Source organism: Arachis ipaensis, chromosome B07 (assembly GCF_000816755.2).
Source record: "Arachis ipaensis cultivar K30076 chromosome B07, Araip1.1, whole genome shotgun sequence".
In the NCBI taxonomy this organism is placed as follows: domain Eukaryota; kingdom Viridiplantae; phylum Streptophyta; class Magnoliopsida; order Fabales; family Fabaceae; genus Arachis; species Arachis ipaensis.
In genome coordinates this window covers 125,532,678-125,545,687 of record NC_029791.2, presented here as the reverse complement: position 1 = coordinate 125,545,687, position 13,010 = coordinate 125,532,678, and the positions used below count along the sequence as shown (strand labels likewise).

Sequence of the window (13,010 nt, the reverse complement as noted above, 5' to 3'; positions counted from 1 at the left end):
AATTTTTGCTAATAAGTGCAATTCATGCACATTTTAAAGACAATGCAATCACAAAAATTTAAATAGAAATTATAAATTAAATGAAAGTTTTTAAATATTTTTATATAAAAAATATATTGAAAGAACTAAAAAATTTTACGGTAGTTTTATTCTCTTTAAGTCTTAACCAATATTTTTAGAAAATTCTTTAGTTAAATCCATTGATTAAAATTTATATTCATTTTTACGAGTATGCTTTTATCTATTCATATAGTTCCTTGTGTTGATCAAGTTGTATGTGTTATTGTTATTATTATTACATTATTATTGAGCATAAAACGTAAATTACGTCACTTTTGTGGTCTAACACGGACGAAGATTTATATTTAAAAATAAAAAAACCTTATCTGATTTTAAGAATCAATACTTGTTTGAATAGGGAAAAAATCAACAATCCATAATGTCAATTTCTAATGATATATCCAAACTTCTCCTTCCATGAAATGTTGAAAAGGCTCATGAGTGTTGTTAGACATGCCCATTATTATTAACTAAATCATAATAAGAGACTTGTACCAAAGAAAAATAATCATAAGACGCTTCAAATTCAACATTAATACTTTTGATATGGTATTATTGATAATAAGCTAGTAAAGATGGTCCTCATCTCACTTATGTAATTATAGTCCTTATTTTAACACCGCCAGAGGGCAAGTATTTCGCCCTACGAAGAATACATAATTACATACAATAAGAAGGATTGCAAGTATGAATCTTAATTTTTTAAAAGGATCTTAATTGGAATATTGACTAAGAGAAAAGAAAATTACTTATGATTTTGTAAGTTATAATGTCATGTCAAAAACAGAGACTAAATCTCTAAAATAGTTTTTGATATTATTGCTGTACACTATAATTATTTTTAAAATTTTAATTACATTAATTATATTTCTGATATTAAAAAAATTGTATCATATTAATTTTTAATTCGTTTTCTATTAACAACGCACTGACGTGGCTTGATATTATTCTTAACACATATTAACATGCTAATCACTTACTATTTGCGGATGATTCTATTCTATTCAGTAAAATCTCAAAAAATAGTTGTGCCTCTATTATAGAATTATTGGAATTTTACGAGAGTTTCAATAGACAAAGAGTTAATCTTATTAATAAATTAGCCATGTTCTTTAATAATAACACTCCAGAGATTATTAGAACCTCCTTAGCAGCCAGCTAAATATTTATCATATAAGTGCATAGAATAAATATTTGAGTTTATTTTTTTTTGTCAATCGCTCTAAGAAAGCTACCTTCAACTCAATCAAAGATAAGGTTCTCAAAAGGATACAAGGATGAAAAATATGCTTGTTATCTAATGAAAAAAAAAAAACAGATATTACTCCGAACAGTTGGTAAAGCATACCAATATACACATTGTAATGTTTTAAACTTCCAAACAGTTTGCTAAATGAAATTCATAATATTCTAACCTAGTTCTGATGGGAACAGCAAGATTCTGAAAAGTGAATAGTGTGGATTAATTGGGATAAGATAACTAGGCCTAAGAAAGAAGGCGGACTTGGTTTTAAATATCTCAGGGCTCAAAATCTGGCTCTTTTGAGTAAACAGTGCTGGAAAATCGTGACTCAACCTAACTCTCTTCTTTCTAAAATACTTGAAGGTAAATACTTCAAATTTAATTCTATCTTTACAATAGAAGTGAGAACCTTGCCTTTTTGGGTTGGCAAAATATTCTTGAAGAGAGGCGAATTGTAGAGAAAGACATTAGTTGAAAAGTAAGTTCTGGTGATATTCGAATCTTCAGTGAACCATGGCTTCCTCCTTCTTACCCCTTCACTGTTCCACCATCTGCAACACTACTATCAGATAGTTACCATCTGTTATGGGTGAAAGACCTACTTTTTGTCAAATAAACAGTGGAATCAAGTATTAATCTCAAATATTTTTCCTCCAAAAATTTCTCAGCGAATCTTTTCCATAACCCCATGAGAAGGTGAAAACACAATTCAATGGGTAATGAACAGAGCAAAAACATATGATATTACATAAGCATACAGGATTGCTTACCAATTTTACCATACCTTTATTGAATTTTGTTCGAACTTCATGCAACAGAGGCCAGTTTGGAGCCATTTATGAAAGCTGAGAATCCCTAACAAGATTTTATCCTTTGCGTGAAAAATCCTCCATGGTAAACTTCCTGTTCTGCTTTTCATCCATCAGCAGTTTCTATCCACTCCGACAACTTGTCCAATCTACAAGTCAGCTCCAGAATCACTCATGCACTGTCTATTTTTCTGTGGAGACGCTAATAATCTAGTGGGGAAGAAGAGTTCTTTGGCTTAGCTTATTCTAGACCATAGATGTTCCTTGTTCTTCAATTGGTGAAGAGATTCTGTGTTACAAACTGGATTTCAAGGAACAAGCCCTCAAAGAGCTCTTGGAATATTTGGAAGGAGATGTGTCGCGAATATTCGAACATGTCCAGGAGCCTCCAAAAAAAATACTAACAATATCGCTTAAGTTAAACTAGGAGCTATCTATTTTGCCTTATGTACAGTGTCCTAAGATTTTTTTTCCTATCTACTTTTTTGTTATTTTTCTTCTTACAATTTCACTTGTTCGTTAATATTTAAAATTTTTTTTATTTTTCTTATCCTAACTCCATGGTAAATTTCTTGTTCTACTTATCATCCATCAGCGGTTCCCATCCACTCTAGCAAATTATCCAATCTGCAAGTCAGCTCCATAATCACTCATGCACTGCTTATTTTTCTGTGGAGATGCTAATCTAGTGTAGAAGAAGAGTCATTTCGCTTACCTCATTTTAGACCATAGATGTTCCTTATTCTTCAATTAGTGGAGGGATTCGGTATTACAAACTGAATTTCAAGGAACAAGCCCTCAAAGAGCTCGACTAGTTTTTATTATAGTTTGGAATATTTGGAAGGAGAGATGTCGGCGAGTTTTCGAGCATGTCTAAGAGCCTCCGAAAAAAGTGCTAACAATATCACTTAAGTTGAATCAGGAGCTATCTATTTTGCCTTATGTAAAATGTTCTAAGGTCTCTTTCTTATTTACTGTTTTATGTTATTTTCTTCTTATAATTTCACTTGTTCCTAAATATTTAGGAATTTCTATTTTTTATTTTTCTTATCCTAATTTTTAGACATTATATTTATTTTTTTATTGAATAAAATATTACTATTATTTAAAAAAAATATATTATTAAAATAAAGGATAAAGTACTAAATTGATCCCTTACGTTTAGGTATAATCCTGTTTTGGTCCTTAAGAACTTCAATGTAGTTCCACCGTGAGATCAAAGTTAAATAATTAACGAAATGTGCTACATGACAGCAATATAAGAACAAGGTCGATAATCTGGAGAATAAGTACAAGCTCTGGAGGCACAAAATCAACGTGGATGCATCAATATATTTATTTATCATTCTTCTTAGTTTTATAGAAAATATTTCATTTAAATTGTAAGAAAAATGATAAATAACTGTATTGATGTATCTACGGTTGATTTTGTGCCTCTAGAGCTTGTACTTATTCTCCAGATTATCGACCTTGTTTTTGTACTGCTATCATGTAGGATATTTCATTAATTATTTAACTTTGACCTCTAGGTGGGACTATATTGAAGCTAAATGAAAGTTTCTTAAATTCAAATAGGACACTCTAAACTTTAAGAACCAAAACAGGATTACTCCTAAACATAGGGGACCAATTTAGTACTTTACCCTAAAATAAATTTAGAAATAACAACACAGGGTTGTCAACCCGATCCGCAACGAGTAACGTAAGGTACGAGTTGTATTCTCGTGCGGGTCGGGTAGGGTTGTGGTCAACCCGAATCCTACCCCCACCAACCCGCACCCTATATATGTATATGTTATATATTCATATAAAAATATGTTTTAAATGAATATGGAATCGAAAATTTCTCACTAAATATAAAAGATCCTTAATTACTAAAAAAAATTATTAATTGATAATGTAATATTTTTTTTACATAAAAGTCAATTTTATTTTAAATTATCATGAAGTTATATAATAGTTGTGTATTTTATTGTAACCCGCAGCTAGAGTCTTGTTGAGTGATAACGGGGCATCGCCGTGGCCAAGTAATATCCACCGTAGCATAAATTACACGTGTCACCTAATCTAGTTAAAAATCACATGCTTCAGAATTCAGATATCTTACTACTACTACTACACTCATATCCACATATCCATTGGTGATCATTCATTGATTGATTCTTGTGATGAAGCAGCATGTCCTAAACATTGGAAGTGATGATGCCACGGTTACAGTGGCAGTTGCGATGTTATCGTTGCTGTGCACATGTGGAGCAATAACACTAACCCCCAGCGCTAACGGTAACAGCAATCTTCACCCGTTGATCCTAATACCTGGCGCCGGAGGGAACCAACTAGAAGCTAAGTTGACCCAAGACTACAAAGCCTCTAGCTTCGTTTGCAACTCCTGGTACCCTCTTTTCAAGAAAAAGAATGGTTGGTTCAGACTCTGGTTCGATTCCTCTGTCCTCCTTTCTCCTTTCACCAAATGCTTCGCTGACCGCATGATGCTTCACTATAATCAAGACCGAGATGATTACTTTAATACCCCTGGAGTTCTCACCCGTGTCCCTCACTTTGGTTCCACCTCCTCCCTTCTTTATCTCAATCCTCGTCTTAAGTAAGTGCTCATTCTTCTTTACGCATATGGGTCTCTCACATGCACACTAATTTTATCTTTGAAGTTTTAATTACACTATTGTCATTCCAAAATGGAGCATTGGGTACCACAGTGCTCCTCGATCAATCAAAATAGAAACACTTAATTAAAGTGTGTGTGCATGAGTTAAATATCAATTTGGTCCCTGAAATTTGGCATGATACTCAGAATGATCTCTACAATTTCGTTGGTCTCAATTAGAACCCTCAAATTTACAATTGCGGCTCTAACTTGTCCCTGCGATCATCTCCGTCACCGAAATGCTGATCTAGCACAACTGTATGACATGGTGGACACTATTTCAACAACGACGCATTAATTTTGTACCCAAACCCTTTGAAAACCACGTAGTGTAAGGGTTTTCTTGATGTTTTGCAATTTATGATCGTCGTAGTGGAAAGAAAGAGAATTTTAACTTACAAAAAACTAAAACGACGTGGTTTCCAAAGGATTTGGAGGCGAAACCAATGCGCTGTCGTTTAAGTAGTGTCCGCCATGTCATGCAATTGCATCAGATCAGCATTCTGGTGACGGAGATGATCGCAGGGGCAAGTCGAAGCCACAATTACAAATTTGGGGTTCTAATTGAGGCCAACGAAATTGTGGGGGTCATTCTGAACATCAGACTAAATTTCAGGGATCAAATTGAGATTTAACTCGTGTGTGCATACAAACTAAATTGCGTTCGTCTAGTGGTTGGTTTACTAATCAGCTTACATAAGTGTTAGAAGTTCGAATCCTACTTTGTACCTACAGTGTGCATGTTAAATGTGGAATCTCACAACCACTTTGGGGATTTAGTTTGGTTATTTAGCATTGAACATTAACCTCTTTAGTTTTTTACAGGTATGTGACGGAATATATGGCTTCCCTGGTAAATTCATTAGAAAAGCTTGGTTACATTGAAGGTGAAACACTGTTCGGAGCACCCTATGATTTTCGTTATGGTCTTGCAGGCGAAGGGCACCCATGTGAAGTGGGATCAAAGTTCCTTGAAGATCTCAAGAACTTGATAGAAGAAGCAAGCGCTTCAAACGGTGGGAAGGAAGTGATTCTTGTGTCCCACAGCTTAGGGGGTCTATTCGCCTTGGAACTCCTTAACCGAAACGACCCTTCATGGAGCAGGAAATTCATCAAACACTTGGTGGCACTTTCTGCACCATGGGGTGGTGCAATGGACGAAATGCTCACTTTTGCATCTGGCAACACTCTTGGTGTTCCCTTGGTGGATCCATTGATAGTTAGACCTCAGCAGAGAAGCTCCGAGAGTAACTTATGGCTTTTGCCTAATCCCAAAGTATATGGTCATCATCAAAAGTTGCTCATCACTGAAAATAGAAGCTATTCAGCACATGACATGCCTGATTTTCTCATAGATATTGGTTTTCTGGAAGGGGTTTATCCTTATAAAACACGCATTTTGCCGTTAATAGAGAACCTTAAAGCACCGGAACAAGTTCCTATTACTTGTGTTATAGGGAGTGGGGTCAGAACCCCGGAGATTTTGTTTTACAGGAATGGTGATTTTGATGAAGGGCCAGAAATTTTGTATGGGGATGGTGATGGAACGGTGAACATGGTGAGCTTGCTGGCGCTTCAGTCATTAGTGGGAGAAGACAATAAAAACCAAAGCATCAAAGTGATTAAGATTGATGGTGTGTCTCATGTTTCAATACTAAAAGATGAAGTTGCACTTGAACAAATAATTGGTGAGATTAGTAGAATTAATTCTCATCACTCACATACTGGTTTTGGCAACATTTTTGTAGGTAGATAGATGATGGTCATATATGTTTTTGTATGCAAAAATTAATGCCTCCTATGGAGTTTATAGTATTTGAGTAATTGAATAATTGATCATATGTGCAATATTAGTAATAGATTATGTATTTGAGTAATGGTTGAAGAGAACTCCATCATAACGGTAGGGGGAAGGGAAGTGGAGGGTACAAATTCCAAAGGCTTCAGACAAGGCACTCTTGAGTTTTTGACTAGATTCACTTTCCTTTGGCATAGGAACTAATGCTTTCATGGAAGCATTTGACTTTTGACTACTTTTTGAAGTTAAGTAAAAGAAAGCGGAACAACCCCTCGTGCACTTGCCTTTTTTGTGGGTGAGTGCTCAATACTTCTTCTCAACCCTGTATTTTATTTGTATCTATGTCTATGGTCAATTGGTCATGGTCCTCCTCTGATTTTGTGCTGTGGATTAGATAGACCAACCGAGAACAAGGAATCATGTGAGCCTTACAATACATATAAGCAATGTGAGAAAACTTATAGCTCAAATAAATAAGCAATATTTTTTGGGTTCATAAATGGTATTGAACATGAACATTATCTTTTTTGTTTTTTTTTTTATGTGCATTACGATATTGAATGTTTGAACTATTGCCTCTCCTACTACCTAAGATATCGTGCCTGTTCTTAAACAGAGTGACTACTCTATGACCATGCGAAATAGTGAATACATTTTTTTATTGACCCAAATACTATACGTTTAACCATTACATTGTGAAAGTTTGGCAGAGTTTGAACTTATTGGGACCAATGGAGAAGAATATGTGGATATTATGATTCGATTGGTGGCATCTATTTAACCTTTTTGACTATGTGTCGCAGCCTCTCTTTAGTTTTAAGATTGGTGTCCCCTCCCAGGTCCACAACTCACGCAAAGAGAATCAAACTTTAAATTTTTACCACATTAAAGAAGAAAAGCAAACATGACCGTATTAGTTATTAGTTATTACACTGCTACTGACTCGAAAGAGTGAACTTTGAACTATATGCATGACTGACTACACGTGTGGTGAATTGTCGCCAAAAGCCCAAAACCCAATCACTATGTGAATGAGTTAGTGCAAATTAAACATTTGTTTTTCTGAAAAAATATCTGAAATATAAACTATTTTACTTTTAAAAATATGCAAGTAGTTGTATTTTTTAACATTTCTATTTTGGTGAGGTGAGGTGAAGGTGCAGTAATTAACTAATATATAGTGTGTTTGGATTAGAGTTGGTTAAAGTGAAGTTTGAATGAAAGTGATTTTGTAAAATTGATTTTGGATAGAAGTGAGTTTGTACCAACATGATTTATGTTTGGAAATATGAAAATTCTTTTGTAAAAAACCAATAATGATCATCAAAGATGAACTCACGTTGAAGTGAACGCAGAAGCAACAATTTTTTGCTTTCAGTAAACACACTTTTAAGTTGCAAAATTATTTCTGCATTTAGAAAAAAAGATTGCCAAACATTAAAAAACAGCGTTCAAAGAACTTCAACCCACTTTTATCCTCTCAAATGAGTTTGTCAAACACACCTAAGTGGATTGGGTTTGAAAGAGGAAGAGAGCATCGGTATTAGTGATGGAAAATTAAGACTCAATCATGTTGGTCATGATGTATAGGCATTGCCTTTACTTTTTGACCACAAAAAGACATATCACAGTTACAGATGCACAAGAAAATAAAATAAAAAATAAAAAATGAGACAAAGCAAATTTGCTTAAAGAGGAAAAAGAAAACCCAAATAAAGTAGTCCTTCTCTCTCTCTCTTTTCTCTATTATTGGCTTATTGCTTCTTCTCCTTATTCTTTTCTTTCTATTTCTATAAATCCTCTCCCACACGCTTGCTTCTTATCTTTTCCAAGCCGAAGCTTATTCATTTCAGCATCTAATATTCTTGAAGAAATTTATGACCATGCAAGAAACAATGCCTACTCCTCCTCCTCTGAAGGTGCTGATTGAAGAGATGGAGTCATCAATGGAAGATGTTCCTTCGGTTTTCATCTGTCCCATCTCGCTGGAGCCAATGAGAGACCCAGTCACACTCTGCACCGGCCAAACCTACGACAGGTCCAACATCCTCAAATGGTTGTCCCTCGGCCACAACACTTGTCCTACCACCATGCAAGACCTTTGGGACCTTTCCCTCACCCCCAACACCACCCTCCACCGCTTCATCCTCACATGGTTCTCTCACAACTATTTCTCCATCAACAAAAGCCTCCAAGACGTTCAAGGCACAGCCTTTCACCTCTTGGAATCACTCAACAAGGTTAAGGGTCAAGCAAGAGTTAAATCCCTCAAGGAACTTCGCCACCTCCTTGATTCTCACGCTTCAATAAGGAAGACAGTTGTGGAACACAACGGACTTGCCTTGGTTTCTTCCTTGTTAGGTCCTTTCACTTCCCATGCTGTTGGGTCAGAAGCCGTTGGGATACTCGTGAAGCTGGACTTGAGTTCAGAGGTTAAGAAGAATCTGATGCATCCATCAAAAGTATCGTTATTGGTGGATATCATGAACGAGGGAACCATTGAAACAAAGATGAACTGTGCAAAGTTGATTGAGATATTGTTGTTAGAAGGACACGTGTCAAGCCTGAGTCTGTTGGTTGGTTTGTTGAGGTTAGTTAGAGACAAGAAACACCCAACTGGGGTGGTCTTGAACGGCCTCATACTGATCAAGATGATGTGCAGTTCCCAAGAATCAGTTAGAACTTCCATTGTGAGAATCGGAGCGGTGCCGCAACTGGTGGATCTATTGCCAACACTAAACGATGAGTGCTTGGAAATAGCGCTGTTTATTCTCGAGGTGGTGTCGACGATTCCAGAAGGAAGAATGGCGTTGAAAGATTGTCCCAATGCTGTGCTTAATGTGGTGAAGTTGTTGATGAGAGTCTCTGAGAGGTGCAAGCTATTTGCGCTTTCGATATTGTGGGCTATTTACAAGCTTGCGCCGGAACAATGTGCCTCCGAGGCCGTGGAGGCTGGGTTGGCGGCGAAGCTGCTTCTGGTGATTCAGAGCGGTTGCAACCCTGTTTTGAAGCACATGTCTGCTGAGTTCTTGAAATTGTGCAGTTTGAATTACTCTGCTAGTATCTTCATCTCTAAGTGTATGCTTACCACAACAATACAATGAATTTTTCCTACAAAATCTGTTCATGGCTTTGTATAAATTACTTTTTATTTTTTAATTAAAAAAAGAAAGAAAGAAAGAAATTAAGTGGTAATAAGTGGCTCATTTTTTTCTATATGCCACCAGAGTGTGAGTTGTGCTTGATTATGGGATACAATGGTGTTAGACACATGTGTGAGATAGAAGTTTCTAAACAATGACAGGAAAAAATCGAATCGTCCGATTCCTTTGTTAAAAACCAATTGGAAGGTCCGATTAGTATTTTTTTTTTTTTTGAAAATGAATTTGGAGGGTCCGAATTGCTTGTTTTTTAATTTGGCTAATATTAGTCGGTGGAAAACTACAAATCGAACTGTCCGTTTTCCCTTCTCTTATCGCACCATTCGATTTCAGTTGACCTAACATCACACTCCAATAAAACTTACATGCATCCCATACGTGTGGCCTATTCCACCAACAGCGCCATATGAAAATTAAAAAACGGTAATAAGTTAGGGTGGATTACTGGTTGGCCTTTCAAATCAGATCTTTGCTGTCTTTGATTTGATGCTAGTGTGGAAGCTGGCCAACCCACTAAAGCTAGATAACGTTGTGAAGTTTGGAGATCACAGAAAGTGATAATATAATTGTGTAGTTTGTCCTTTCAGTATTTTTATTTTGTTTTGTTAAAGCTATGTGTTTTTGGTTTGGTCAACGAGAAAGAATTGGGTGGGTTTAATGTTGGTCAAGATCTGAAGACTATAAGGCTATAGTTTAGAATATAGTGTGTCCATATTTAAATTTTAAAAGGTACTGTAGTCATGCAGACATAATTGATAGCATATTTATTCAACATTTGTCTTTACATGCTATGGGCGGGCTCATTCAACAATCCAAAAAGTCTCGCGCTCTTGATTGGTTTTGGAAAACCGAATAGAAAAGGAATACAAATATACAATAGAGATTATGGCGCTAATGCTGAATCTTTAGCTATAATTATCGATCTGCTTGCAGCCTTACGGTTATAACATAGTGTTATGCAGATTATTTAATAATTAACGCAAAGATGAACTTTGAACATTTGCAAAGGTTAGTATTTGGCGGCCAAATTTACTCCTCTTGTAAGTACAAGTTTTATGTGCATCAAAATCTCTATTTTGTCAATAATAAAAAAAGAATTTTGTAGAAATAAAATAAAAAAATAAACTAATTTTACTTGAATAAATTTTAATATAAAGAATATTTTACAGAATTTCAAAATGTCTAGACATACAAAAAAAACCTTTCACAGAATTTTGAAAAATTTGGGAATAACTAAAAACAAAGTTTGACAAAATGCAAGTTACAATAAATGAAATTGAATGAATAAAAATTGCATAAATGTAAAGTATAGAATTGTAAAGAACAGCAAAAGGAAATAGAAGGAAATTTATAGAAAACTGAGTTTCAGAAAATCGCTGAAAATGTGAGATTTGTGTGAGTATATTTTTGAAATAAATTTTTAACCTTTTTCTCTTCGTGAAACCTTAATTTAGACCAACAAGGCCAATTGTTTGACAACACATCATCACTCGAATGGTTATCAAAATATAACTGTTTGCGCCTAATCTTTTCTCATATTGCATGCCTTTCGATTAAATATTCTTCGACGTACATTCCTTGACAACCACCTCTCGATCACGTCCAAGTTATTCTTATTTTTTATTTTTTTCGACATCAACAACCATATTTGATCTGGTAACAAAATTCCCCCTTGAATCAATAGTTTAGTTTAATCAAGTAATGAACTTGCATATCTTGATCATGTCCATTGAATGCGTGTCATATTATTCTCGTTCTCCCTTCTCTTTGTGCTTTTTTCTCTCTTCAAATGTTTCAACTTTCACTTTTACTGTCTATAAATACTCTTTTGACTTGCATTTCCTACATTCAACTTATTGCACAAATTCTTTAGATTCTTTTCTCTAACCCCTGCATCCGCATATCCCTTTTTCCTTTTCACTTTAAATTGCAAAAACTAATCTTCTCAAAACCCAAACTTTTCCAGCACTGTAACACGGATGCTATTACTGTAGCTTTCAAGCTACCGCTTCTCTTTATGAAAACCCAAGTAACTCATAAAATCTCATATTTCATTTTTTTTTTAAAGAAAGAGCTCAACACACATGTGGAACATTACAGACAAACAAACATAACAGTCGTACAACTCCTATGTCATCTCCGGCATTACCATCAACAACACGAGTTATTTATAACACCATTCTGTGGCATATGAAAAGGATTGTTCCACGCAGTCTCTAATTCCTGTTGTCTTGTTGTGAAAAATGACATCATTTCTGCGTAACCATATAGTCCATATCACTGAGAAAAAACCAACTAGCCAATACTTGCGTACCTCTTTCCTCATTAACACAGATCTCCAACTCTCAAATTGCTCTTTCACAATTCTGGGGATAATCCACTCCTGTCCAAACGCCGAGGCCCAAGCACACCACACCTGCCAAGAGTACTCACAGGTAATAAACAGATGTTGTATATTTTCAGTATCTTTCTTACATAACATGCACATAGTGTCATTCTGCTGTAGGATCCCCAATCTATTCAGCCGATCTTTAGTATTGACTCTGCCTACCAAAACGAACCAAGAGAAAAATTCCACTTGTGGCGGAACTAGGTCTTTCCAAATTTTCTTAGTGAACCTATATCTCAGTAGCTCCTCGTCCAAAGACTCCCCCTGCAAAGTCTGCACAAATGAGTTAGTAAAAACGCCTTCCTTGTCAAATTTCCACACCACTCTATCTTGCACTTCTGCTATCAATCTAATAGATTGCAATACTTGAAGCATCTGGTCTAGTGTCTCTGTTTCCCATTGGCGTAATCCTCTTCTCCATTGGAAGTGCCACACCCACTCTAACCCATTCCAGAACCCACAGTCCCCAATTACTGATCCTTTTTTGTTTGAAATCAAGAAGAGTCTCGGAAAGGAGTCTTTCAGCTTTCCCACTTGGAGCCATGTATCCTCCCAAAATCTGGTGGATCTACCATCCCCTACTTGGATAGCAAGGCCATCAATCATCTTTTTACTTACATGTTGCTCCCCTATTTGTAGTTGACATATGTCTCTCCATGGACCACCTCTTTTTGGCAATTTCTACGATAACAGAAGGTGATTTGGATTCAAGTTGTTACAGGAGCACACAATCTTCTTCCATAGAGGACATTCCTCCTTTGAGAACCGCCACCACCATTTAAACAGTAAAGCAACATTACTGTATTCATATTTGTTTACATTCATTTTATTTCGAAGTCCAATGTATTCATATTTGTATTCTACTGTTCAAAAATCGAATTAAAAGAT

The 13,010-nt window shown here is 35.6% G+C and overlaps 2 protein-coding genes across 2 annotated transcripts; both read left to right on the top strand.

Moving 5' to 3' along the window:
• Nucleotides 4,213-6,805, top strand: LOC107606353 (lecithin-cholesterol acyltransferase-like 1). The gene is made up of 2 exons (XM_016308407.2): nt 4,213-4,714; nt 5,600-6,805. Exons 1-2 carry the CDS (start codon nt 4,281-4,283, stop codon nt 6,528-6,530), a joined length of 1,365 nt encoding a protein of 454 aa, XP_016163893.1. The 5' UTR covers nt 4,213-4,280; the 3' UTR covers nt 6,531-6,805.
• Nucleotides 8,312-9,725, top strand: LOC107608514 (U-box domain-containing protein 30-like). Its single transcript, XM_016310283.2, has one exon. The coding sequence runs from the start codon at nt 8,450-8,452 to the stop codon at nt 9,674-9,676; it is 1,227 nt and encodes a 408-aa protein (XP_016165769.1). The 5' UTR covers nt 8,312-8,449; the 3' UTR covers nt 9,677-9,725.

What these genes read in the sequence shown, in the direction of transcription:
- LOC107608514 (XM_016310283.2), top strand. Translation starts at nt 8,450, where the DNA reads ATGACCATGCAAGAAACAATGCCTACTCCTCCTCCTCTGAAGGTGCTG.
- LOC107606353 (XM_016308407.2), top strand. Translation starts at nt 4,281, where the DNA reads ATGAAGCAGCATGTCCTAAACATTGGAAGTGATGATGCCACGGTTACA. An exon ending in TATCTCAATCCTCGTCTTAA is followed by an intron (nt 4,715 to 5,599) that starts GTAAGTGCTCAT and finishes AGTTTTTTACAG; the next exon opens with GTATGTGACGGAATATATGG.